The sequence below is a fragment of the Oncorhynchus mykiss genome, chromosome 17, assembly GCF_057628025.1.
Source record: "Oncorhynchus mykiss isolate SJ-2025 chromosome 17, ASM5762802v1, whole genome shotgun sequence".
Taxonomy (NCBI): Eukaryota; Metazoa; Chordata; class Actinopteri; order Salmoniformes; family Salmonidae; genus Oncorhynchus; species Oncorhynchus mykiss.
The window spans coordinates 64,409,340-64,435,637 of NC_143038.1; the positions used below are offsets into that span (position 1 = coordinate 64,409,340).

Consider the following 26,298-nt stretch of genomic DNA (forward strand, 5'->3'; position numbering starts at 1 on the left):
GCAGCTGAGCCGTTGTTGCTCCTAAACGTTTCCACTTCACTATAACAGAACTTAGTTGATAGGGGCAGCTCTAGCAAGGCAGAAATGTGTCTAACTTGTTGGAAAGGTGGCATCTTATGATGGTGTCACGTTGAAAGTCACTGAGCTCTTCAGTAAGGCCATTCTACTGCCAGTGTTTGTCTATGGAGATTGCATGGCTGTGTGTTCAATTTTATACACCTGTCAGCAATGGGTGTGGCTGAAGTCCACTAATTTGAAGGGGTGTCCAAATACTTTTGTGTGTATATGTGTGGAATAATTTTTTTATTAAGAATGGCCCACAAAAAAAGTCATCCATAACCTGCACTCAAATAGCAAATGGAGGTTTCGTGCAGATAGTTTTTTTAACATGCCAGGTAGGCTACACCGTTTATAAAGCGGATCATTTATTTTAAGTGAGCAATAAATATAGCAGGACTAGAAACCTGGGATTGTATTGTATAGTGGCTAGTCAAATCTGTTGAATTGAAATACATTTTCCAAAGTTCTAGAATTACTGCTGTCTGTTCAGAAAGATATTAAGTCATTAATAGTCATCTACTACACCATGAGAAGGCCTATAATTTAGCCTCGCAGGATCAGTAGCTTCTTTCAAAAAAATGCCTAGCTGTGTATTGTGTGTAGCCCAATAAGGCATAGCATACAGCTGAGGATGCGCATCACATCTGTCAGTGAACAGCATGCAGACAAAACAGGCCTTTCGCAAGATTTCAAATACAATCGAAGGGTAACAGGTTGGAAAGCAAATGGCTCCTGCTGAAAAGACTATGCTGTAGGCGATCAAAATCTTTGATCATCTTCCAAATATGGTTTTACTGCATAAAACTAGAGATGGGCGTTTGGCACAAACATGCAGGCCATTACCAGCGTGTGATCTGCGCAGCATTGGGTGAGTCAGTGAAACTGGAAAGCTTTTTTAGGACTATAATTAACTCATATTGGAGCCTACAATATGTATCTCCACACACCTAGGCCTAGACTATTGATGGATTTAAGACCAGGTCGTTTTTATTGATCTCCGGCTACTTTGACACTAACAAACTATGTGAACCCTTTGGAATTACCTCGATTTCTGCATAAATTTGTCATAAAATGTGATCTGATCTTCATCTAAGCCACAACAATAGACAAACAGTCTGCTTAAACTAATTACACACAAACAATTCTACGTTTTCATGAACTTTACTGAACACACCGTGTAAACATTCTCAGTGCAGGGTGGGAAAAGTATGTGAACTCTTGGATTTAATAACTGGTTGACACTCCTTTTTGCAGCAATAACCTCAACCTAACGGTTTCTGTAGTTGTGGATCAGACCTGCACAACAGTCAGGAGGAATGTTGAACCATTCCTCTATACAAAACTATCAGTTCAGCAATATTCTTGGGATGTCTGGTGTGAACCGCTCTTGAGGTCATGCCACAGCATCTCAATCGGGTTGAGGTCAGGCCTCTGACTGGGCCACTCCAGAAGGTGTATTTTCTTCTGTTGAAGCCATTCTGATTTACTTCTGTGTTTTGGGTCGTTGTCCAGTTACATCAACTAACTTCTGTTGAAGCCATTCTGATTTACTTCTGTGTTTTGGGTCGTTGTCCAGTTGCATCACCTAACTTCTGTTGAAGCCATTCTGATTTACTTCTGTGTTTTGGGTCGTTGTCCAGTTACATCAACTAACTTCTGTTGAAGCCATTCTGATTTACTTCTGTGTTTTGGGTCGTTGTCCAGTTGCATCACCTAACTTCTGTTGAGTTAAATTGGCAGACAGATAGTCTTACATTCCCCTGCTAAATGTCTTGATAAACTTGGGAATTCATTTTCCCGTCGATGATAGCATGCTGTCCAGAGGCAGCAAAGCAGCCCCAAACCGTGATACTACCGCCAGCATACTTTACAGTGGGGATGAGGTTTTGATGTTGGTGTGCTGTGCCTTTATTTCGCCACACATAGTGATGTGTGTTCCTTCCAAACAACTCAACTGTACTTTCATCTGTTCACAGAATATTTTTTCCAGTAGCACTGTGGAAGATTCAGGTGCTATTTTTCAAACTTCAGACCTGCAGCAATGTTTCAGACCTGCAGCAATGTATCGTAGACTCGTCAACAGAGATGTTAGCACGTTCCAGAGATTTCTGTAAGTCTTCAGCTGACACTCTAGTATTCTTCTTAACCTCATTGAGCATTCTGCGCTGTGCTCTTGCAGTCATCTTTGCGGGACGGCCACTCCTAGGGAGAGTAGCAACAGTGCTGAACTTTCTCCATTTTCTAGACCATTTGTCTTACCTTGGACTGATGAACATCAAGGCTTTTAGAGATACTTTTGTAACCCTTTCCAGCTTAATGCAAATCAACAATTCGTAGGTCTTTTGAGATGTCTTTTGTTCAAGGCATGGGTCACATCAGGCAATGCTTGTGAATAGCAAACTCAAATTTTGTGAGTTTGTTTTGGGGATTTTTTTTTATTGGGCGGGGCAGCTCTAACCAACATCTCCAATCTCTTATCATTGATTGGACTCCAAGTTAGCTGACTCATGACTCCAATGAGCTTTTGGAGAAGTCATTAGCCTAAGGGTTCACATACTTTTTCTAACCTACACTGTGAATGTTTAAATGATGTATCCAATATAGACAAGAAAAATACAATAATTTGTGTTATTAGTTTAAGCACACTGTGTTTGTCTATGGTTGTGACTTAGATGAAGATCAGATCAAATTTTATGACCAATTTATGCAGAAATCCAGGTAATTCCAAAGGGTTCACATACTTTTTCTTGACATTGTAGATAATTTGTGCAGTATTAAAATAGATTCTGTCTCCAGTCTCCAGTCATGTAAAAGGACTTAGAAATGCATTAAATGCGTTTATAAAAGGCCAACACTTTTCCAGACCCTAGGCTACTAAAAATGTACCCCATGTGTGCAACTTCTGTAACTGCCTCAACTCTACTGCTCTATGCCATTACGCAAATACCATGATATGCATGCAATGCTTTATTATAAAGGTGAATTATTATTATTTATTCTCCATGTGTTACGGTACCTCAGGTCCCCAGGTCAATCCCCTCTCGAGCTCACTTTTTGTTCTGGTACCTTCCAATTTTCACAAATTTAGGCACTGGTCTTTACGTATTCTAAATAATGTGTGAAATTAGTTTAGAATGGTCCATTATCATGCACCTGTCAGAACAGAAGCGATTTGTTAATACATGTAATGTTGAGAAATAAATATAAGCCTAGCCTATAGAAAGATGACGGGATCCTCATTGAGGCCATCAAAACTCTGTTTTCTCATGCAATTGCGAAGCCTGTATAAATGTTGCGCAACAGAAACACTTACTTTATTCCATGCACCAACCAGCTATGAGGAGCTGGCTCTCACTGCCACTCAAACTCTGAATGCCAGGGCTCTCATGAAATGTTTGATTCAATATTTTGATCGCCTTTGTATTGATCCCAGGAATTGTCCATATGCACAAAACGCTTATTTCTCTCAAATTGTGTGTACAGATTTGCTTACATCCCTGTTAATGAGCATTTCTCCTTTGTGAAGATAATCCATCCACTTGACAGGTTTGGCATATCAAGAAGCTGATTTAAAAAGCATGATCATTACACAGGTGCACCTTGTGCTGGGGAAAATAAAAGTCCACTCTAAAATGTTTTGTCACACAACACAATTCTGAAGGAGCGTGCAATTGCTATGCTGACCTCAGAAATGTCCACCAGAGCTGTTTCCAAAACATTTAATAGTCATTTCTCTACCATAAACGGCCTCCAACGTCGTATTAGAGAATTTGGCTGTACGTCCAACCGACCTCACAACCACTGACCCACGTGTAACCACGCCAGCCCAGGCGTGGTTACACGTGGGACAAGCCACCCGGACGGCTGATGAAACTGTGGGTTTGCACAACCAAAGAAATTCTGCACAAACTGTCAGAAACCGTCTCCGAGTAGCTCATCTGCGTGCTTGTCATCCTCACAAGAGTCTTCACCTGCCTGCAGTTTGGTGTCATAGCTGACTTTCAGTGGGCAAATGCTCAAATTTCATTTGATCATCGAACACAATTGCAATTTTAAATGCACAGAGATAGCATGATGATATCCTGATGTCTATTGAAATCCATAGATTGGGGCCTGGTTAATATATGTCAATTGACTGACTTCCTTAAATGAACTGTAACTCAGTGAAATCTTTGAAATTGTTGAGTTTAATATTTTAGTTTAGTGTATATATTTACTTCCCTGTCTCCCTTAATCTGCATCGGATGTGCTCATAAATGTGCTGCTACTCATAACTTGATATCTCTGAAACATTCTATGGTTGGCTACTGCGTGCATTTCATCAAATGCTATTGTCAAACAACAAATAATAATGTGTGCCTCTGGTTCTTTGGGGCGGCAGGTAGCCTGGTAGTTAGAGTGTTGGGCAGGTAACCGAAAAGTTGCTGGATCGAATCCCCGAGTTGACACGGTAAAAATAGATTGTTCTGCCCCTGAGCAAGGCAGTTAACCCACTGTTCCCCGGGTATCGAAGACGTGGATGTCGATTTTAAGGCAGCCCTCCACACCACTCTGATTCAGAGGGGTTGGGTTAAATGCGGTAGATGCGTTGTACAACTGACTAAGTATCCCCTTTCCCTGTTTTTGTTCCGGACTACGTTCTCACTTGCAGCGAACCGTACCCCGGTACCAAGCCCATCACAAAATATTAAATTAAAAACAGATATTACATTTACATAAATATTCAGACCCTTTACTCATACTTTGTTAAAGCACCTTGTGCTTTGTTGCAGCAATTACAGCCTTGAGTCTTCTTGGGTATTATGCTACAAACTTGGCACAGTTTGTCCCATTCTTTTCTGCAGATCCTCTCAAGCTCTGTGCTCCAGAGATATTTGATCGGATTCAAGTCCGGGATCTGGCTGGGCCACTCAAGGACATTGAGACATGTCCCAAAGCCATCCTTGTGTTGTCTTGGCTGTGTCCCTTGGGTCATTGTCCTGTTGGAAGGTGAACCTTCACCCCAGTCTGGGGTCTGGAGCAGGTTTTCATCAAGGACCTCTCTGTACTTTGCTCCGTTCATCTTTGCCTCGATCCTAACTAGTCTCCCAATCCCTGCCGCTGAAAAACATCCCCACAGCATGATGCTGCCACCACCACAGTGGAACTCTGGAGCTCTGTCCGTGACCATCAGGTTCTTGGTCACCTTCCTGACCAAGGCCCTTCTCCCCCGACTGCTGAGTTTGGCCGGGCGGCCAGCTCTAGGAAGAGTCTTGGTGGTTCCAAACTTCTTCAATTTAAGAATGATGGAGGCCACTGTGTTCTTGGGGAGCTTCAATGCTGCAGACATTTTTTGGTACCCACATTTTTTGGTACCCTTCCCCAGTGCTGTGCCTCGACACATTCTTGTTTCGGAGCTCTACAGACAATTCTTTCGACTTCATGGCTTGGTTTTTGCTCTTACATGCACTTTCAACTGTGGGAACTTTTATATATGCCTTTTACAAATCCTGTCCAATCAATTCAATGGGAACAGGATGCACCGGAGCTCAATTTCGAGTATCATAGCAAAGGGTCTGAATACTTGTGAATAAGCCATTTTATTTTGATGCTTTTATCCAAAGTGACTGAGACATGCATGCATACATTTAAAAAAAGGGTGGTCCTGGGAGTTTTCCCACTAGCAATGCAAGCCCCATGCTCTACCAAATGAGCTACAGAGGACCACAAACGGCCTTCATGTGTGTGTTTTAGTATTGTGAAGGCAAGTAGGCCCTGTTGAATCTAATCCCAAGCTGTTTGGTTGTGTCACTGCAGATTCAGGTGGAATGTGGGAGGACCAGGAGGCAGAAGAAGAGGAGGAGGAGGAGGATGATGAGGAGGATGAAGGGCTGGCCGGGCAGCTGCTATCTGACCTCATCGCTTCCAACAAATATGGTGAGAATAGACCAAAATAAGTTTGCTGGATAGTAAACAATGCCGAAAAAGAAGTTAAAAAAACAGAAGTAATCAAGGCACTCATGTAGTGGAATAATTTAAAAGCCCTTATTATTTATGGCTTATGCTTAGTAAGAATGAAAAATGCACCGAAGCTTTGCGGCTACAAAATAATTCATCATGGTGACAAAATAACTTCACTCTCTCAGCCTCTTCTAGAGGTCTGGCTCCTCCATCAGTGTAGTAGGCAGCCATCTTGGCTCTATCTGCCATGTTTCACAGGTATCAAAATGTATTTTGAATCTCTCAGATGAAGACTACTATGAGGATGATGATGAGGAGGATCCAGATGCCTTGAAGGACCCCATATATCAGATAGACCTTCAGGTAATGCCTCGCTAATATACTGATCTGTCATTCAGATTTAGTTCACAAAAACATGACTACTTAGGGCTGACGTGGTTGTGCTCCAACTGTGCCCTCTTAATTGACCTTAAGGAGATTGATCAAGTTGTATTGAACAGATTTCAACGGTTTGTCCTTTCGGTTGTATTTTAATGTTTTAAATGAACTTTAAATAAAGTTTGTTGTACTGTGTGTTCCAGGCCTACCTGACAGATTTCCTGACCCAGTTTGCCCAGTCGCCGTGCTACAGCATGTTCTCTGGCCATCTCAATGACGCTGAGAGGAGAGTCCTGCAGACTATCGGCATCTAAACCTGCTCCCATCCACTTCCCTATGTCAACCCTACTAGAACACTCTTGCTCAATCCCTCACTCTCACCAACCAATCACCAACCCCTGAGTGTGGGAGAGGCTCTGATTGGCCAAGCAGTTGTTGATGCTTTACCTACATCTCCAACAGAAGATCATGGGGAGGTAAAGCGGGAGAGAAGAGACAGACATGACTTACCCATAACATCCTGTCTTTCTATTCTGACTTAAAGGATGACCAGGAAAAGACTGCGGATTTGTGGAGGGATGTGACGGAAGAAGTTCGAGAGAAGGTCGTGAGGGACACCCTGATTTGTTCCCAGGGAGGGCTGGGAGACAGTTGTGGGAGACACCTCCTTAGTGTCTCCTCGCTCCTCTGCCCTGTTGTACTTGTGGGAGGACTTTGGAATGTGACAGAGGGGTTGATGTTTTGCAATGGGACAGGCAGGGCAGCTGTGATATATGAACGGAGTCTTTACTGTGTCCCATTTGTAACTCGACCCACTTATTTTTGTGCTTCTGTAAAAAAAAAATTAAAAAAACTTCCAAGAGGCAAAAGAGACTTCATGACGATGGACAGACAAAGAGAAATATATCTTTGAGACTGAGTAAGAAACTTTGGTGGCCTTGTTTTCAGAAACCATTGACTTTTCTGATTGGGATGAAAACCTTGAGGATTTCTGGTTGCGACTGGGGCCTGGGTGGTTATGGGGGATTCACACCGTTGCCATGGTGACTCACCGCCTTTTCATTTCCCTTTACCCACTAGTTGGGGTGAAATTTCTCAATAAAAGTCCCAATAGGACACCATTTTTGTTTCCATTGTTATTTGGTCACTTTCCCAGATAGTGAAGAATGGCAGTACAAGTTTTCACACTTGGTCCCTTTCAGACAATTTGTCTGTACTCAGTGCTGTTCACGTCATTTTTTGTGCTGTGTGAACACTCCAAAGAAACTTGGACCACTCAAAAGAGCATTTGAAGCGAACCGAATGGAGACATCTCGAGGTGGTCTATGTTCGGTTTGCTTTAGTCCCGTGGTCCGGTTCCCTATATTAGGGCAATGGGAACACACAGCTCACAAAGTATTGTCATTCTTCTTGCACCACACACTAGACTACTGCAACACAGTTTCCCCTGACATAACCCCTCACATTTGTGGCACAAAAGAAAGAAGATGATGTGTAGGTTCGTGGAAATAATGTGTGCTGTTTTTGGATATTCTTTAGCAACTGTCAAGGACATACAGAAATGCCCAAATATATGTGTGGAGTTTGGTGCTGACACAATGTTCAGATTATTTGTTTGCAAAGTGTTATCTATAGGCTAAGGAAGTTTCATAAACTGTTTATTTGATTGTGGGGTTTGAATAGTGTGAAGACTTAGCACTAACCAAAAAATCAACGCTAGCTTTTAAAGGGGCAGTAGCCTAGATTGAGTGAAATTTTCAAGTACAGCATTATTTAATCTGCAGTATTCTTCTATTTATTCTGTTACCAATAATATTTACTTGATTAGATTGGGATTGTATTTCGTTAAAAGATGACTTATCTATTAGCTATATTTATATATACTTGAAGTCGGAAGTTTACATACACTTAGGTTGGAGTCATTAAAACTCGTTTTTCAACCACTCCAAGTTTCTTGTTGACAAACTATAGTTTTGGCAAGTCAGTTAGGACATCTACTTTGTGCATGACACAAGTAATTTTTCCAATAATCGCTTATGACAGATTATTTAATTTATAATTCACTGTATCACAATTCCAGTGGGTCAGAAGTTTACATACACTAAGTTGACTGTGCCTTTAAACAGCATGGAAAATTGCTGAAAATGATGTCATGGCTTTAGAAGCTTCTGATAGGCTAATTAACATAATTTGAGTCAATTGGAGGTGTACCTGTGGATGTATTTCAAGGCCTACCTTCAAACTCAGTGCCTCTTTGCTTGACATCATGGAAAAATCAGCAATGACCTCCAGAAAAAAAATTGTAGACCTCCACAAGTTTGGTTCATCTTTTGGAGCAATTTCCTGAAGGTACCACGTTCATCTGTACAAGCAATAGTATGCAAGTATAAACACCATGGGACCACACAGCCGTCATACCGCTCTGGAAGGAGACGCGTTCTGTCTCCTTGAGATGAACATACTGTGGAGCGAAAAGTGCAAATCAATCCCACAACAACAGCAAAGGACCTTGTGAAGATGCTGGAGGAAACAGGTACAAAAGTATCTATGTCCACAGTAAAACGAGTCCTATATCGACATAACCTGAAAGGCCGCTCAGCAAGGAAGAAGCCACTGCTTCAAAACCGCCATTAAAAAGCTAGACTACGGTTTGTCACTGTACATGGGGTCAAAGGTCGCACTTTTTGGAGAAATGTCCTCTAGTCTGATGAAACAAAAACAGAACTGTTTGGCCATAATGACCATTGTTATGTTTGGAGGAAAAAGGGGGAGACTTGCAAGCCGAAGAACACCATCCCAAACTTGAAGCACTGGGGTGGCAGCATCATGTTGTGGGGATGCTTTGCTGCAGGAGGGACTGGTGCATCTAATGAAATAGATGGCATCATGGGGTAGGAAAATTATGTGGATATATTGAAGCAACATCTCAAGACATCAGGAAGTTAAAGCTTGGTCGCAAATGGGTCTTCCAAGTGGACAATAACCCCAAGCATACTTCCAAAGTTGTGGCAAAATGGCTTAAGGACAACAAAGTCAAGGTATTGGAGTGGCCATCACAAAGCCCTGACCTCAATCCTATAGAAAATTTGTGAGCAGAACTGAAAAAGCGTGTGCGAGCAAGGAGGCCTACAAACCTAACTCAGTTACACCAGCTCTGTCAGGAGGAATGGGCCAAAATTCACCCAGCTTATTGTGGGAAGCTTGTGGAAGGCTACCCGAAACATTTGACCCAAGTTAAACAATTTAAAGGCAATGCTACCAAATACTAATTGAGTGTATGTAAACTTCTGACCCACTGGGAATGTGACGAAAGAAGTAAAAGCTGAAATAAATCATTCTCTCTACTATTATTCTGACATTTCACATTCTTAAAATAAAGTGGTGATCCTAACTGACCTAAGACAGAGAATTTACTACTAAGATTTAATGAATTGTGAAAAACAGAGTTTAAATGTATTTGGCTAAGGTGAATGTAAACTTCCGAATTCAGCTGTGGGATAGGGGGCAGCATTTTCACGACCGGATGAAAAGCGTTCCCAAATTAAACTGCCTGCTACTCAGGCCCAGAAGCTATGATATGCATATAATTGGTAGATTTGGATAGAAAACACTGAAGTTTCTAAAACTTTTTGAATGATGTCTGTGAGGTGACAGTGTTTTCAATGGGTTTCCTAGATTTCTGTGGCACTTCGTTGCAGTTCCTATTGCTTCCACTGGATGTGGAAATTAGAAATTGGTTGATGTTTTTCTTTAGAGAAATGAAGAAGTACAGCTGTCCAAAACGAGGGTCCAGGCTAAGGCTCTCTAATGTTTTGATGCGCGTTCCAGATCACGTGCTTCATGTTGTTTTCCTACGGTATCGAACACTGTTCATCCCGCCTTACATTTGATTGATTATTTTCATAAAAAAAGACATTTGTATTCGGAAAGTTGTTTTGAAATGTTTTGACAAAGATTACAAGTAACATGATATATTTTGTAGTCATGTTGCGCGAGTTGGAACCAGTGTTTTTCTGGATAAAATGCGCCAAATAAATTGACATTTTGGATATATAACGACGGAATTAATCTAACAAAAGGACCATTTATGATGTTTATGGGACATTGGAGTGCAAACAAAAGATCTTCAAAAGTAAGGCATGAATTATATCTTTAATTCTGAGTTTTGTGTTGCGCATGGCGGGATGAAATATGATTTTCTGTGCTTGTTTGATGGGGCGCTATCCTCAGATAATAGTGTGGTTTGCTTTCGCCGTAAAGCATTTTTGAAATCTGACACAGCGGCTGGATTAACAAGAAATGTATCATTAATCCTATGTATAACACTTGTATCGTTCATCAGTGTTTTATGATGAGTATTTATGTAATTTGATTTGGCTCTCTGCAATTTCACCGGGTGTTTGTTTGAGACAATGCATTACTGAACATAACGCGCCAATTTCAAATGAGATTTTTGGACATGAAGATCAACTTTATCGAACAAAGCACATTTATTGTCTAACATGGAGTCCTGGGAGTGCCACCAGATGAAGATCATCAAAGGTTAGTGATTCATTTCATCGCTATTTCTGACTTTGTGAGCCCTCTCCTTGGCTGGAAAATGGCTGTATGGTTTTCTGTGGCTAGGCGCTGTCCTAACATAATCTCATGGTGTTGCCTTTCTGAACAAAGCAGTGTGAATGCAAGGGGGACTCAGACCACCAAATAGGTGAAGTGAACTGGCAAAAGAGTTGCACATTTCAAAGGCAAGGGCAGTGTGAATACAAAGACAACCGAGTACTTTTCCTTTGTTTTCATTCAAGAAGACTATATGTGAACACCCCTACTCACCTATAGTATCTTATCAAATCCAGATTTGTGTTCGTTGTCCGTAGTTTATGGCTGCCCATACCATGTGTTGTGATTTCTTCAGTGGTGGAAAAAGTACTCAAATTGTCATACTTGAGTAAAGGTATCTTAATATATCTTAATAAATATCTTAATAAAAAGTTCCTCAAGTAAAATTAAGTCACCCAGTAAAATACTACTTGAGTAAAAGTCTTAAAGTATTTGGTTCTAAATATACTTAACTTTCAAAAGTAAAAGTATTAATAATTGTATTCCTTCTAAACTAGCAAAAAAAATAAACGTCCTCTCACTGACAACTGTGTTTTATATTCAGCAAACTTAAGACATCATTTACAAAAGATGCACTTGTGTTTAGTGAGTCCGCCAGATCAGAGGCAAAAGGGATGATGATGTGTTGTCTTGATAAGTGTGTGAATTGGACAATTTTCCTATCCTGCTAAGTACTTTTGGGTGTCAGGTAAAATGTATGGAGTAAAAATTACGTTATTTTCTTTAGGAATGTAGTGGAGTAAAAATGGTCAAAAATATAAATAGTAAAGTACAGATACTTAAGTAAAACTACTTTAAAGTACTGCTTAAGTACTTTACACCACTGGATTTCTGTTGGTTTGGTTGACATTTCCTTCAGGGCCTTGACTCATTTGACAATTGCAATCTCTTTCAGGAAGAATTTGGTGAGTGTTTCTTTTACAAATTGATGTGCTTTCGTAAGTGTTGGCAGTCGCACAGTGTCTCTTCTCAAATGTAAATTAGAAGTACATGAAGCTGCCATGCATTACACAAGTCAACTTTTTAGTGGTTCTTAGATTACCCTGCTTGTAAATTGTTTTTTTTGTGCAAGAGAATGGCAAATGCAGGAATTGTATTGCCATATTTTTTTTTATGACTGCTACTTCTATTCATATTTTGAAAAGTAGAAACATTTAAAAACTGAATCACTTGAAAAATAAACGAGTAATTGTATAAATGAATAGGAAATGTAGAAGAACCATTGTATTGGTAAACAACACATGTTGTTTTGTAAACTACTGGCTTGGGGTAATTTACGTATTTTTATACAGGGTACAGACTGAAAATAACAGCTCAGCCGTCACTTAACTCAACAGGAGGCTTCTCATCCTGTGTACTGTAGGATGTTATTCTGGCTGTTATCGTTAAAAAAAAAATGTAATGGAATAATGTGCAATGTATTCCTTCCACCGGAGGCCAGAGTGGCGCTACGGAATCCCATTGGTTCTCACTGGGTGAACAGCGTCACATGCGATGTTATTCTATCCAGATTTTGTTGATCATTAACCTCATTCCTGACTGTCATATAATTCCGTAACTAGAGCATTATTATATAGATAATTATTTACAGCGGCGTATGGGGCGAAATAGCTGTTAAATCTGCCATTGGTTTCCGGAAAATCAGCAGTTGAACCATTTTGCATAGCATGTTTACAGTGGGCAAGATGTCCCTTATCGCTATGGCTCTGCCGGTGATCACCGTCCTTCTTTCAGCCTGGCAGGGTAAGTATTGACAATGCTGCTTGGTTTTTTCTAACAGGCCGCACTAGGCTATATTTCTTGATACATTTTACACATGTTACAAGAATGTATCCATCCATACATTGTAGCGGTCGAATCCACTCGACACCTAGGGCTAAAATGGTGTCCAACCATAGAAATAATATACATTCATTCTATTTCTATGGGCCAGACAGTATTAATGCATTTTTTGTTTTCCGCCTATTTTACTAATATTTATTATCGACCTTTTTTTTTATTTTTTTATTAAACTAATGTGGATTTTTGTATTTAAGAATTGCTATCAAGATATGGTGGTCTCAAATATGAAACGCGCGATAGCCAAATATTCCCTAGCCTACGTAGACAATTGTTATTCTGTTAAAGGTCTAACGCTATGTGTTATTTAATTTCGTAATTGTTTCTCTAATAGTCTTACCGGTTTATTGAAAATTAATTATGTGAATTTTATTAATTTTATTCAGCACAAAATAAGCTGTAAATCAAACCGTATTAGAACCCATTGGTGTCAACAATACATAATTGGCAGAAATGATCCTGCTGCATCTAATTTGATGGGATGAAATCAACTGATCAATCAATTAACTGTTTAATAAATTACATTACATTATAGAATTACATTATGTGTGTGTATGTATGTATGTATGTAATTTATTAAACAGTTAATTGATTGATCAGTTGATTTCATCCCATCAAATTAGATGCAGCAGGATCATATATATATATATTGCACTAAATGTGGATTGGTTTCACATTTCACACATGGTTTCATATGACATGGGCTCAAAGAGATGAATCTGTAGTCCCTTGGGCCAGAAGGAAATTATATTAATGAAGGAGGGACTTATTAATATGGGTTTGGAGGGACCTATATGCAGGTGGCCCATAAGGACAGCCTGCTGCCTGTAACCTCTGAACATGTTTACTGTGTCATTCTCCAACCTCTTCTTTCAAGTCAAATTACACAGTAGTTATTCGGGTGAGATGTAGCAGATGGGCTGTTTGGTGTCTATCTAAATATATTAAGACCCCTGAGTGGTCTCAGGATGAGTGTAATCAGCTTTCTATTGCCTCTGTAAGCCCACCCTTCTAAGTCTCTGTCTGTCTCTGCAGTGGGTGCCATTGATGACTGCTTGTGGTACGTGGATAAGAATGGCACTTGGCACAACGGGGTCCCCTGTCCCCTCATGACCTTCTGTTGTGGGAACTGCCACAAGCGCTACTGTTGCTTGGACGGCCTCAAGAGGATCACTGAGAGGGAGCAGAAGCGCTGCATGCTCTTCCAGTTCAGGTGTGTGTGTGTGTGTGTGTGTCTGTGTGTGTGTGTGTGTGTAACCACATCACCACATCCTCATCGGCAGACTCGACAGCCTTGGTTTCTCAAATGATTGCCTCGCCTGGTTCACCAACTACTTCTCTGATAGAGTTCAGTGTGTCAAATCAGAGGGTCTGTTGTCCGGACCTCTGGCAGTCTCTATGGGGGTGCCACAGGGTTCAGATCTTGATCCGACTCTCTTCTCTGTATACATCAATGATGTCGCTCTTGCTGCTGGTGATTCTCTGATCCACCTCTACGCAGACAACACCATTCTGTATACTTCTGGCCCTTCTTTGGACACTGTGTTAACAACCCTCCAGGCAAGCTTCAATGCCATACAACTCTCCTTCCGTGGCCTCCAATTGCTCTTAAATACAAGTCAAACTAAATCAAATCAAATGTATTTATATAGCCCTTCGTACATCAGCTGATATCTCAAAGTGCTGTACAGAAACCCAGCCTAAAACCCCAAACAGCAAGAAATGCAGGTGTAGAAGCACGGTGGCTAGGGAAAAACTCCCTAGAAAGGCCAAAACCTAGGAAGAAACCTAGAGAGGAACCAGGCTATGTGGGGTTGCCAGTTCTCTTCTGGCTGTGCCGGGTGGAGATTATAACAGAACATGGCCAAGATGTTCAAATGTTCATAAATGACCAGCATGGTCGAATAATAATAAGACAGAACAGTTGAAACTGGAGCAGCAGCGCGGTCAGGTGGACTGGGGACAGCAAGGAGTCATCATGTCAGGTAGTCCTGGGGCATGGTCCTAGGGCTCAGGTCCTCAGAGAGAGAGAAAGAAAGAGAGAAGGAGAGAATTAGAGAACGCACACTTAGATTCACACAGGACACCGAATAGGACAGGAGAAGTACTCCAGATATAACAAACTGACCCCAGCCCCCCGACACAAACTACTGCAGCATAAATACTGGAGGCTGAGACAGGAGGGGTCAGGAGACACTGTGGCCCCATCTGATGATACCCCCGGACAGGGCCAAACAGGAAGGATATCACCCCACCCACTTTGCCAAAGCACAGCCCCCACACCACTAGAGGGATATCTTCAACCACCAACTTACCATCCTGAGACAAGGCTGAGTATAGCCCACAAAGACCTCCGCCACGGCACAACCCAAGGGGGGGGGGGCAACCCAGACAGGATGACCACCACATCAGTGAATCAACCCACTCAGGTGACACACCCCCTCCAGGGACGGCATGAGAGAGCCCCAGTAAGCCAGTGACTCAGCCCCTGTAATAGGGTTAGAGGCAGAGAATCCCAGTGGAAAGAGGGGAACCGGCCAGGCAGAGACAGCAAGGGCGGTTCGTTGCTCCAGAGCCTTTCCGTTCACCTTCCCACTCCTGGGCCAGACTACACTCAATCATATGACCCACTGAAGAGATGAGTCTTCAGTAGAGACTTAAAGGTTGAGACCGAGTTTGCGTCTCTCACATGGGTAGGTAGACCATTCCATAAAAATTGAGCTCTATAGGAGAAAGCCCTGCCTCCAGCTGTTTGCTTAGAAATTCTAGGGACAATTAGGAGGCCTGCGTCTTGTGACCATAGCGTACGTGTAGGTATGTACGGCAGGACCAAATCAGAGAGATAGGTAGGAGCAAGCCCATGGAATGCTTTGTTGGGTGGCAGTAAAACCTTGAAATCAGCCCTTGCTTTGACAGGAAGCCAGTGTAGAGAGGATAGCACTGGAGTAATATGATCAAATTTTTTGGTTCTAGTCAGGATTCTAGCAGCCGTATTTAGCACTAACTGAAGTTTATTTAGTGCTTTATCCGGGTAGCCGGAAAGTAGAGCATTGCAGTAGTCTAACCTAGAAGTGACAAAAGCATGGATTAATTTTTCTGCATCATTTTTGGACAGAAAGTTTCTGATTTTTGCAATGTTACGTAGATGGAAAAAAGCTGTCCTTGAAATGGTCTTGATATGTTCTTCAAAAGAGAGATCAGGGTCCAGAGTAACGCCGAGGTCCTTCACAGTTTTATTTGAGACGACTGTACAACCATTAAGATTAATTGTCAGATTCAACAGAAGATCTCTTTGTTTCTTGGGACCTAGAACAAGCATCTCTGTTTTGTCCGAGTTTAAAAGTTGAAAGTTTGCAGCCATCCACTTCCTTATGTCTGAAACACATGCTTCTAGCAAGGGCAATTTTGGGGCTTCACCATGTTTCATTGAAATGTACAGCTGTGTGTCATCCGCATAGCAGTGAAAGTTAACATTATGTTTTCGAATAACATCCCCAAGAGGTAAAATATATATATAGTGAAAACAATAGTGGTCCTAAAACGGAACCTTGAGGAACACCGAAATATACAGTTGATTTGTCAGAGGACAAACCATTCACAGAGACAAACTGATATCTTTCCGACAGATAAGATCTAAACCAGGCCAGAACTTGTCCGTGTAGACCAATTTGGGTTTCCAATCTCTCCAAAAGATTGTGGTGATCGATGGTATCAAAAGCAGCACTAAGGTCTAGGAGCACGAGGACAGATGCAGAGCCTCGGTCCGATGCCATTAAAATGTCATTTACCACCTTCACAAGTGCCGTCTCAGTGCTATGATGTGGTCTAAAACCAGACTGAAGCATTTCGTCTTCAGGAAGGCAGTGAGTTGTTGCGCAACAGCCTTTTCTAAAATTTTTGAGAGGAATGGAAGATTCGATATAGGCCGATAGTTTTTTATATTTTCTGGGTCAAGGTTTGGCTTTTTCAAGAGAGGCTTTATTACTGCCACTTTTAGTGAGTTTGGTACACATCCGGTGGATAGAGAGCCGTTTATTATGTTCAACATAGGAGGGCCAAGCACAGGAAGCAGCTCTTTCAGTAGTTTAGTTGGAATAGGGTCCAGGATGCAGCTTGAAGGTTTAGAGGCCATGATTATTTTCATCATTGTGTGAAGAGATATAGTACTAAAACACTCAAGCTTCTCTCTTGATCCTAGGTCCTGGCAGAGTTGTGCAGACTCAGGACAACTGAGCTTTGAAGGAATACGCAGATTTAAGGAGGAGTCCGTAATTTGCTTTCTAATAATCATAATCTTTTCCTCAAAGAAGTTCATGAATTTATCACTGCTAATGTGAATGTCATCCTCTCTTGGGGAATGCTTCTTTTTAGTTAGCTTTGTGACAGTATCAAAAAGGAATTTCGGATTGTTCTTATTTTCCTCAATTAAGTTAGAAAAATAGGATGATCGAGCAGCAGTAAGGGCTCTTCGGTACTGCACAGTACTGTCTTTCCAAGCTAGTCGGAAGACTTCCAGTTTGGTGTGGCGCCATTTCCGTTCCAATTTTCTGGAAGCTTGCTTCAGAGCTCGGGTATTTTCTGTGTACCAGGGAGCTAGTTTCTTATGATAAATGTTTTTAGTTTTTAGGGGTGCAACTGCATCTAGGGTATTGCGCAAGGTTAAATTGAGTTCCTCAGTTAGGTGGTTAACTGATTTTTGTCCTCTGGCGTCCTTGGGTAGACAGAGGGAATCTGGAAGGGCATCAAGGAATCTTTGTGTTGTCTGTGAATTTATAGCATGACTTTTGATGCTCCTTGGTTAGGGTCTGAGCAGATTATTTGTTGCAATTGCAAACGTAATAAAATGGTGGTCCGATAGTCCAGGATTATGAGGAAAAACATTAAGATCCACAACATTTATTCCATGGGACAAAACTAGGTCCAGCGTATGACTGTGACAGTGAGTGGGTCCAGAGACATGTTGGACAAAACCCACTGACTCGATGATGACTCCGAAAGCCTTTTGGAGTGGGTCTGTGGACTTTTCCATGTGAATATTAAAGTCACCAAAGATTAGAATATTATCCGCTATGACTACAAGGTCCGATAGGAATTCAGGGAACTCAGTGAGGAACGCTGTAATACTCTGAGAAGATTTGTGAATAGCTGAGCTGAGCCAGAGATGGGACTTGAAAGCTGTTCATAAACTCTGAAACTTTGGGTTCACAGAGTTACTCTGGAAGAAGACAGTTGGTAGTTGGAACACTGATACTTCTCTACATAATGAACTCTGAGTGTTTTTAGAAAGAATCCAACGTCTTCCCATCCCTCCCTCTCCTAGCCCTACCACCATCGCCAGCATGGCTTCGTCCATCCTGCTCTTCGTGGCTATCATTGCTACCATGGTGAGCTGCTTCATGTGCTCCTGCTGTTACCTCTACCAGCAGCGACAGCAGCGTGGCAGGACGCACTATGATGGTAACATGTTGGGTTGATATTAGCACAATGTGTTGATGTGATGAAGTACTGTATATTGTTTTTGGCAAATGTCTATTTTAAAATTGCAGTTGGGTGTGTGGAGTTGCAGTTGGGTGTGTGTGGAGTTTCAGTTGGGGGTGTGTGTAGTTCTAATGTCAGGCGTAGTTCTAATGTCAGGCGTAGTTATGTGAAAAGGATTTGAGAAAAAGTGAAAATGGAGGTGGGGATTCATTGAATTAGTGAGATCCCAGTGTACTGTATTTCCATATTGACTCACTGATAAGGAAGCTCACTACAACCTGTATGCTTCAGCCCAGCACATCCCTATGGCCACCTACCCCGTGGAGCCCATGTATGACGCTTACGGCAAGCCGCTGGTGATGGGACATCCAGATTATCCACACTCTGGTTACCCAATGGCATCTCAGTATCCTGGCATGCCACAGCCGTACCCCATGATGCACCCCGGCCCGTATCCCCCGTACCCCATGGCAGATTCTGGCTACCCTCAGGGAGGTAAGAGGACAACCACACTTTGTTATTAATACTGACTGACATGATTTTTCATTGGTTGATTTGATTTTTAGACTAATGCAATATCAATGTCTGAAGTTTAAAAAAAAGATCTAGAGCCAGATATTTTATTTAACCAATAAGGCCTGAGTGTGGTACAGTGCCTTGCGTAAGTATTCGGCCCCCTTGAACTTTGCGACCTTTTGCCACATTTCAGGCTTCAAACATAAAGATATAAAACTGTATTTTTTTGTGAAGAATCAACAACAAGTGGGACACAATCATGAAGTGGAACGACATTTATTGGATATTTCAAACTTCTTTAACAAATCAAAAACTGAAAAATTGGGCGTGCAAAATTATTCAGCCCCTTTACTTTCAGTGCAGCAAACTCTCTCCAGAAGTTCAGTGAGGATCTCTGAATGATCCAATGTTGACCTAAATGACTAATGATGATAAATACAATCCACCTGTGTGTAATCAAGTCTCCGTATAAATGCACCTGCACTGTGATAGTCTCAGAGGTCCGTTTAAAAGCGCAGAGAGCATCATGAAGAACAAGGAACACACCAGGCAGGTCCGAGATACTGTTGTGAAGAAGTTTAAAGCCGGATTTGGATACAAAAAGATTTCCCAAGCTTTAAACATCCCAAGGAGCACTGTGCAAGCAATAATATTGAAATGGAAGGAGTATCAGACCACTGCATATCTACCAAGACCTGGCCGTCCCTCTAAACTTTCAGCTCATACAAGGAGAAGACTGATCATAGATGCAGCCAAGAGGCCCATGATCACTCTGGATGAACTGCAGAGATCTACAGCTGAGGTGGGAGGACACTGTCCATAGGACAACAATCAGTCGTATATTGCACAAATCTGGCCTTTATGGAAGAGTGGCAAGAAGAAAGCCATTTCTTAAAGATATCCATAAAAAGTGTCGTTTAAAGTTTGCCACAAGCCACCTGGGAGACACACCAAACATGTGGAAGAAGGTGCTCTGGTCAGATGAAACCAAAATTGAACTTTTTGGCAACAATGCAAAATGTTTGGCGTAAAAGCAACACAGCTCATCACCCTGAACACACCATCCCCACTGTCAAACATGGTGGTGGCAGCATCATGGTTTGGGCCTGCTTTTCTTCAGCAGGGACAGGGAAGATGGTTAAAATTGATGGGAAGATGGATGAAGCCAAATACAGGACCATTCTGGAAGAAAACCTGATGGAGTCTGCAAAAGACCTGAGACTGGGACGGAGATTTGTCTTCCAACAAGACAATGATCCAAAACATAAAGCAAAATCTACAATGGAATGGTTCAAAAATAAACATATCCAGGTGTTAGAATGGCCAAGTCAAAGTCCAGACCTGAATCCAATCGAGAATCTGTGGAAAGAACTGAAAACTGCTGTTCACAAATGCTCTCCATCCAACCTCACTGAGCTCGAGCTGTTTTGCAAGTAGGAATGGGAAAAAATGTCAGTCTCTCGATGTGCAAAACTGATAGAGACATACCCCAAGCGACTTACAGCTGTAATCGCAGCAAAAGGTGGCGCTACAAAATATTAACTTAAGGGGGCTGAATAATTTTGCACGCCCAATTTTTCAGTTTTTGATTTGTTAAAAAAGTTTGAAATATCCAATAAATGTCGTTCCACTTCATGATTGTGTCCCTCTTGTTGTTGATTCTTCACAAAAAAATACAGTTTTATATCTTTATGTTTGAAGCCTGAAATGTGGCAAAAGGTCGCAAAGTTCAAGGGGGCCGAATACTTTCGCAAGGCACTGTATATGGCCAATATACCACGTCTAAGGACTCTTCTTAGGACACAGCCCTTAGCCGTGGTTTATTGGCCATATCACAAACCCCAGAGGTGCCTTATTGCTATTATAAACTGTTTACCAATGTAGTCAGAGCAGTAAAAATACATGTTTTGTCATACTTGTGGTATATGGTCTGATATACCACTGCTATCAGCCAATCAGCATTCAAACCACCCAGTTTATAAATAATAATAGACCTTTTTACTGTTGTGTGTTACAGCACCCCCTCCTTACTCCCCACCCCAGTACACCCCCCACCCCAGTCACTGATGGGATGATAACATGTACATGGTGGGAGATGAGAAAGACAAAGAAAGGACTGCATCAGAAAGAGAAGGCGACCACGAGACAACTCAGCTCTCCTAGTGGTTGTCCAGTGAAAGATAACCAGAGGCACTTTCCTTTATTTACTACATCCTTCAATGGAACAGAGCATGTGTTGAGTTGGGTTTTCCTGTCAGTCCTGACACTGAACTTGATTCCTACTGACAGTCTGGAAAATGTCACACCAAGTGAGGTAACCATCCTGCATCCATGCACTCACTCTCACATCCATCCAGAGGGTCCATTAGGGTAACCCATTCTATAAAGTCACACACTACCATTTGTTTGACATTAATTCTCTGTTTTAAGACGTTTGACTTGAGCAATGGTCAACATCTATTTTCACATGTTGGCTTGGCTTTAATCTGGTAGTGGACAGACAGAGGTCATACCTGCCTGCAGATAACACTGTGTGTGGGAGCTGATGGTAGATCCTATATGTTGTATAAAAGTCAGATTGCTTCTCTCGCTCTATCGGATCCCTTTAGCCAGCTCTTACTGCAGGTTCATATTCTGTGGGGATTTCTTTGCCCTCTCACGCCTAGCTTGTCTTTCCAAATAGAATATCATTAACTCTATTCATATTAGAGAGTCAGTTATACAGGTTCTGCCACGTCCCAATGTGTCTTCGTAATCAGTTGTCAGAAAGTTTATTTATTAGTGGCAGCTGTGTAAATGTTTTTCCTGTAATATATCAGGTCAATGTATATTTAATAACTTAAATAACAAATCTGAGCCTTATGTCATCGTGAATTCAAGATAAGCAATTTCAATACGTATTTTGTCAAACATATTTTATGTTCGAAGGTTTACATATTAACAAATAATTATCGTTTTAACATACTATCGCAACTTTTAAAAACATTGTACTGTTAAATGGTTTGAGCATTTTGTTTTACAGGTTATATTTCTGGTTATTACATTTCCCTCTGAGCCATCGTTGTGCCCCTTGTCCTACTGTGCAGCTCTAACATCACACATGACGTGTAGGGAATGTGTGGTACAGTTTACTATTACCAGCCAGTGAATGGCTCATCCAGGTCAAATGTGTTGGATAAGGTGACATTCTATTTTACCATCACTGAGATTCTTGATACATTTTTCCATTGAAAACACGAGTTGTTTGAAAGCACACTGAGAATCTTGGCATGAAAAAGGTGGAACAATTATGCAAAATATCTAGTGATTCTCCCTATTCAGCTACTGTTTATGTGTCAATGTATAACAATGACACACTATTGTAACTATGTCACAATTTGAATTACTTGATTACTTTATTTATTGTCAACATGTAAAGTAATATGCACAGCACAGTACATACTTGACTTTCTACTGGGTTTGCTGATGGGTTTGCTTTATGAATGCACTTATTTTATTGTGTACATTTAACATTTTTACCAGCGTGTAAATCTAATCTGTTACTAGTAGAACAGTTACCAGATGTTACTTGTTGGTGGTTTAATGGATGTTGTAAGTGCTGTTTTTTTTCTAATAACATAAATTATAACTTTAGAATGTAAAATGCTGTAATAGCTGTCTTTAATTGCATTTCAAATACCCATAGTTAAAAAATAACTTTTTAGATTTTTGCCTTGGAATCAATGATATCATTACCTTGATTGTGTGAAACTTGAGTTTATTAGGTTTTGTTGATGACGCCCTCAAGGTGGTTTCTGAATCTGGTTGGAAGGCAGAAAAGTAAGTATGTTAAGCAGGGGCGTTTTTAGAATATAAATCTTGGTCGGGCAAATAATTTGTAAAAAAAAAAAAATATATATATATATATACAGTGCCTTGCGAAAGTATTCGGCCCCCTTGAACTTTGCGTCCTTTTGCCACATTTCAGGCTTCAAACATAAAGATATAAAACTGTATTTTTTTGTGAAGAATCAACAACAAGAGGGACACAATCATGAAGTGGAACGACATTTATTGGATATTTCAAACTTTTTTAACAAATCAAAAACTGAAAAATTGGGCGTGCAAAATTATTCAGCCCCCTTAAGTTAATACTTTGTAGCGCCACCTTTTGCTGTGATTACAGCTGTAAGTCGCTTGGGGTATGTCTCTATCAGTTTTGCACATCGAGAGACTGAACATTTTTCCCATTCCTCCTTGCAAAACAGCTCGAGCTCAGTGAGGTTGGATGGAGAGCATTTGTGAACAGCAGTTTTCAATTCTTTCCACAGATTCTCGATTGGATTCAGGTCTGGACTTTGACTTGGCCATTCTAACACCTGGATATGTTTATTTTTGAACCATTCCATTGTAGATTTTGCTTTATGTTTTGGATCATTGTCTTGTTGGAAGACAAATCTCCGTCCCAGTCTCAGGTCTTTTGCAGACTCCATCAGGTTTTCTTCCAGAATGGTCCTGTATTTGGCTCCATCCATCTTCCCATCAATTTTAACCATCTTCCCTGTCCCTGCTGAAGAAAAGCAGGCCCAAACCATGATGCTGCCACCACCATGTTTGACAGTGGGGATGGTGTGTTCAGGGTGATGAGCTGTGTTGCTTTTACGCCAAACATAACGTTTTGCATTGTTGCCAAAAAGTTCCATTTTGGTTTCATCTGACCAGAGCACCTTCTTCCACGTTTGGTGTGTCTCCCAGGTGACTTGTGGCAAACTTTAAACGACACGTTTTATGGATAAAGCTTGGGAAATCTTTTTGTATCCAAATCCGGCTTTAAACTTCTTCACAACAGTATCTCGGACCTGCCTGGTGTGTTCCTTGTTCTTCATGATGCTCTCTGCGCTTTTAACGGACCTCTGAGACTATCACAGTGCAGGTGCATTTATACGGAGACTTGATTACACACAGGTGGATTGTATTTATCATCATTAGTCATTTAGGTCAACATTGGATCATTCAGAGATCCTCACTGAACTTCTGGAGAGAGTTTGCTGCACTGAAAGTAAAGGGGCTGAATAATTTTGCACGCCCAATTTTTCAGTTTTTGATTTGTTAAAGAAGTTTGAAATATCCAATAAATGTCGTTCCACTTCATGATTGTGTCCCACTTGTTGTTGATTCTTCACAAAAAAATACAGTTTTATATCTTTGTTTGAAGCCTGAAATGTGGCAAAAGGTCGCAAAGTTCAAGGGGGCCGAATACTTACGCAAGGCACTGTATATCATGCCAGCAAAGCCACAATGCTCAACAATACATTAATTGCACTATAACAGTGATCCCACAAACTGTTATGGCCTACATTTAAAAAAAAATATATCCGTGATTGGGAGTCCCATAGGGTGGCGCACTATTTGCCCAGCGTCTTCCGGGTTTGGCTGGGGTAGGGGTATATATATATATACCCCTACCCCAGCCAAACCCGGAAGACGCTGGGCAAATAGTGCGCCACCCTATGGGACTCCCAATCACGGATGTGATTCCTCCTGGATTCGAACCAGTGACTGTAGGGTCACCTCTTGCACTGAGATGCAGTGCCTTAGATTGCTGTGCCACTCAGGAGCCCATAAAGGTGTCCCAACAACAATCCGAATACCTTACCGATGCTATACCTGGCTATCAGCGGAGTCTTTTCTGGCAGTGAAACATTTCATTCAGCCTCATTTACTGCGTTTAAAAAATAAAACATGGCTGACTTGCTGAAACAAATATGGCCTGACAATTGAGATGTACAAACTATGACATAAGGAGATGACGAAGGATAAGAGGCAATGTGTAATTTTGATGAAGACATTAATGAGCGAGCTAGGACGAACGTAGTCAATTTAACTATTTGTTCAGCAGTTTTGAAATGTACAGCGACAGAATTCAGAACATGGGCCGTTCTTACAGTATTCTCCCTGTACACCAAGTCAGAACCGCATGATACATAAAGGGGGCATATAAGCAGGCAATGAAAGCTCTTAAAATATATGAGTACATTTCTCTAAAACACACTATAGGCTACATGTGCACCACCAAGTCAGAACAGTAGGCAAAATTAAGAGGGGGGGAAAGGGACCAAATTATTAGGGTGAGGCACATGGGCTACTAACATCTTACTACACAACATAAACTTAAGTATACTGTAGCTAAGAAAGTAATACTATCTCCTTGGCATATTACATATTACATAATTTGGCATATTATGTCATCAGCAGCATAAAATACATTTTTGGACTCACCTTGTGCTGTGCTCACTTGAACAGGAAAGTAGCGCGGCGGGCCTTCGTGGGAAAATTGTCATCAAAGTCTGGCATTCTCTGGATTTATGGTGCTTTCAAGACAACTGGTAACTTGGGGAAAAAAAATTGGTCGAATCATGATGAATTCAGTGATCTTCAGGTCAGAGCTCTAGAAAGTGATCTCAATTCCTAGTTGGATGACTGCTCAAAACATATTTTCCCAGTCGGATCTCGTTTTTCCCCTAGAGTTCCCAGTTGTCTGGAACTCAGAATTCCGAGTTTCCAGTTGTTTAGAACGCGGCAGAAGTCATGTTGGATTGACAGCATGGCCAAGATTGAATGTTTATCCTTTTAAGCTTGGAAAAGAGACCCTTAGACCACATACCCACTCCACTGAATAGCAGGTTAGTGATTGCTTTGCAATGCTTGCAGTTAGCCACGGATTCCTTCCAAACTCATTGTTGAATTTGTGATTCCCAACTTGTTGTGTAATGTTAATGTCCAATGGCCGATGAGCACCAATATGTTTTATCTATATTTTCTGTTAGTTATTTCTCTTCATATGACAACGATTAAAAATGATTTGCCAGTAGATTGTCGACTTCATTCATGATGACTGCTAGCTAAGTATGATGTTGACATGATCAGTCCAATCAAAGCTACTGTAGATATAACGTGATTTTACGTCATTGTATCTGTGGCCAATGACCTTGAGCCTTCTTGGATGGGCACTTTCTAATTTAACTCTATGGCAGCATCCAAGGGTCTTGAATTTTCGAGCTCTATCCTTAGATTTGGTGGTGACGTAGTATCCTCATGAGTGACAGAACACTGAGCCAATCACAGTGCAACTAGAGAACATTACCAACCCTTACGCTAAATATTTTCCGCTGGTTGCCCCACAACCATAGAAAGCACAGCTAGACTCAAACACCTACATTTTGGAACTGCCTTACTCAAGAAAGCGACCATGTTTGTATGCAGCTTTATTAAGTCAATTATTATTTATTATCTTTTTACACTGTTTGCATACTGATGTGTGACATGTATTAATGCCAAAATAACATGCAACACATTTTATTTGTTTTTCTTTTAAGATTAAAAGGTGGGGCAGCCCCTGCCCTGAATTACAGGTTGCCACTGATGTAAGGTCAATCTATCACTGAACGTATGAAAGGGGTCATGATATTTTATTTATTTTACCTTTATTTA

The 26,298-nt window shown here is 41.1% G+C and overlaps 2 protein-coding genes across 3 annotated transcripts in view; both read left to right on the forward strand.

Moving 5' to 3' along the window:
- LOC110493271 (importin-9) overlaps positions 1–7,499 on the forward strand; it is a 30,006-nt gene extending 22,507 nt beyond the window's left edge. The window contains exons 20-22 of the mRNA XM_036950746.2: positions 5,857–5,976; positions 6,287–6,363; positions 6,582–7,499. Of these exons, the coding sequence (XP_036806641.2) occupies positions 5,857–5,976; positions 6,287–6,363; positions 6,582–6,692 (308 nt within the window). The 3' untranslated portion in view covers positions 6,693–7,499. The remainder of the gene's footprint in view (positions 1–5,856; positions 5,977–6,286; positions 6,364–6,581) is intronic.
- Positions 7,500–12,427: 4,928 nt separating this feature from the next.
- LOC110494685 (protein shisa-4) lies at positions 12,428–22,531 on the forward strand. 2 transcript variants are annotated; one of them, XM_021569972.3, is made up of 5 exons: positions 12,428–12,738; positions 13,870–14,047; positions 18,155–18,291; positions 18,604–18,807; positions 20,846–22,531. In XM_021569972.3, the coding sequence occupies exons 1-5, from the start codon at positions 12,663–12,665 to the stop codon at positions 20,893–20,895; spliced, it is 645 nt and encodes a 214-aa protein (XP_021425647.1). In that variant the 5' UTR covers positions 12,428–12,662; the 3' UTR covers positions 20,896–22,531. The 2 variants fall into 2 exon arrangements, 1 of the variants encoding a protein (XP_021425647.1); XR_016488075.1 differs by having other exon boundaries at positions 12,435–12,738; positions 18,155–18,218.
- Positions 22,532–26,298: the final 3,767 nt, after the last annotated feature.

What these genes read in the sequence shown, in the direction of transcription:
- LOC110494685 (XM_021569972.3), top strand. Translation starts at nt 12,663, where the DNA reads ATGTTTACAGTGGGCAAGATGTCCCTTATCGCTATGGCTCTGCCGGTG. An exon ending in CCTTCTTTCAGCCTGGCAGG is followed by an intron (nt 12,739 to 13,869) that starts GTAAGTATTGAC and finishes CTGTCTCTGCAG; the next exon opens with TGGGTGCCATTGATGACTGC. An exon ending in TGGCAGGACGCACTATGATG is followed by an intron (nt 18,292 to 18,603) that starts GTAACATGTTGG and finishes TGTATGCTTCAG; the next exon opens with CCCAGCACATCCCTATGGCC.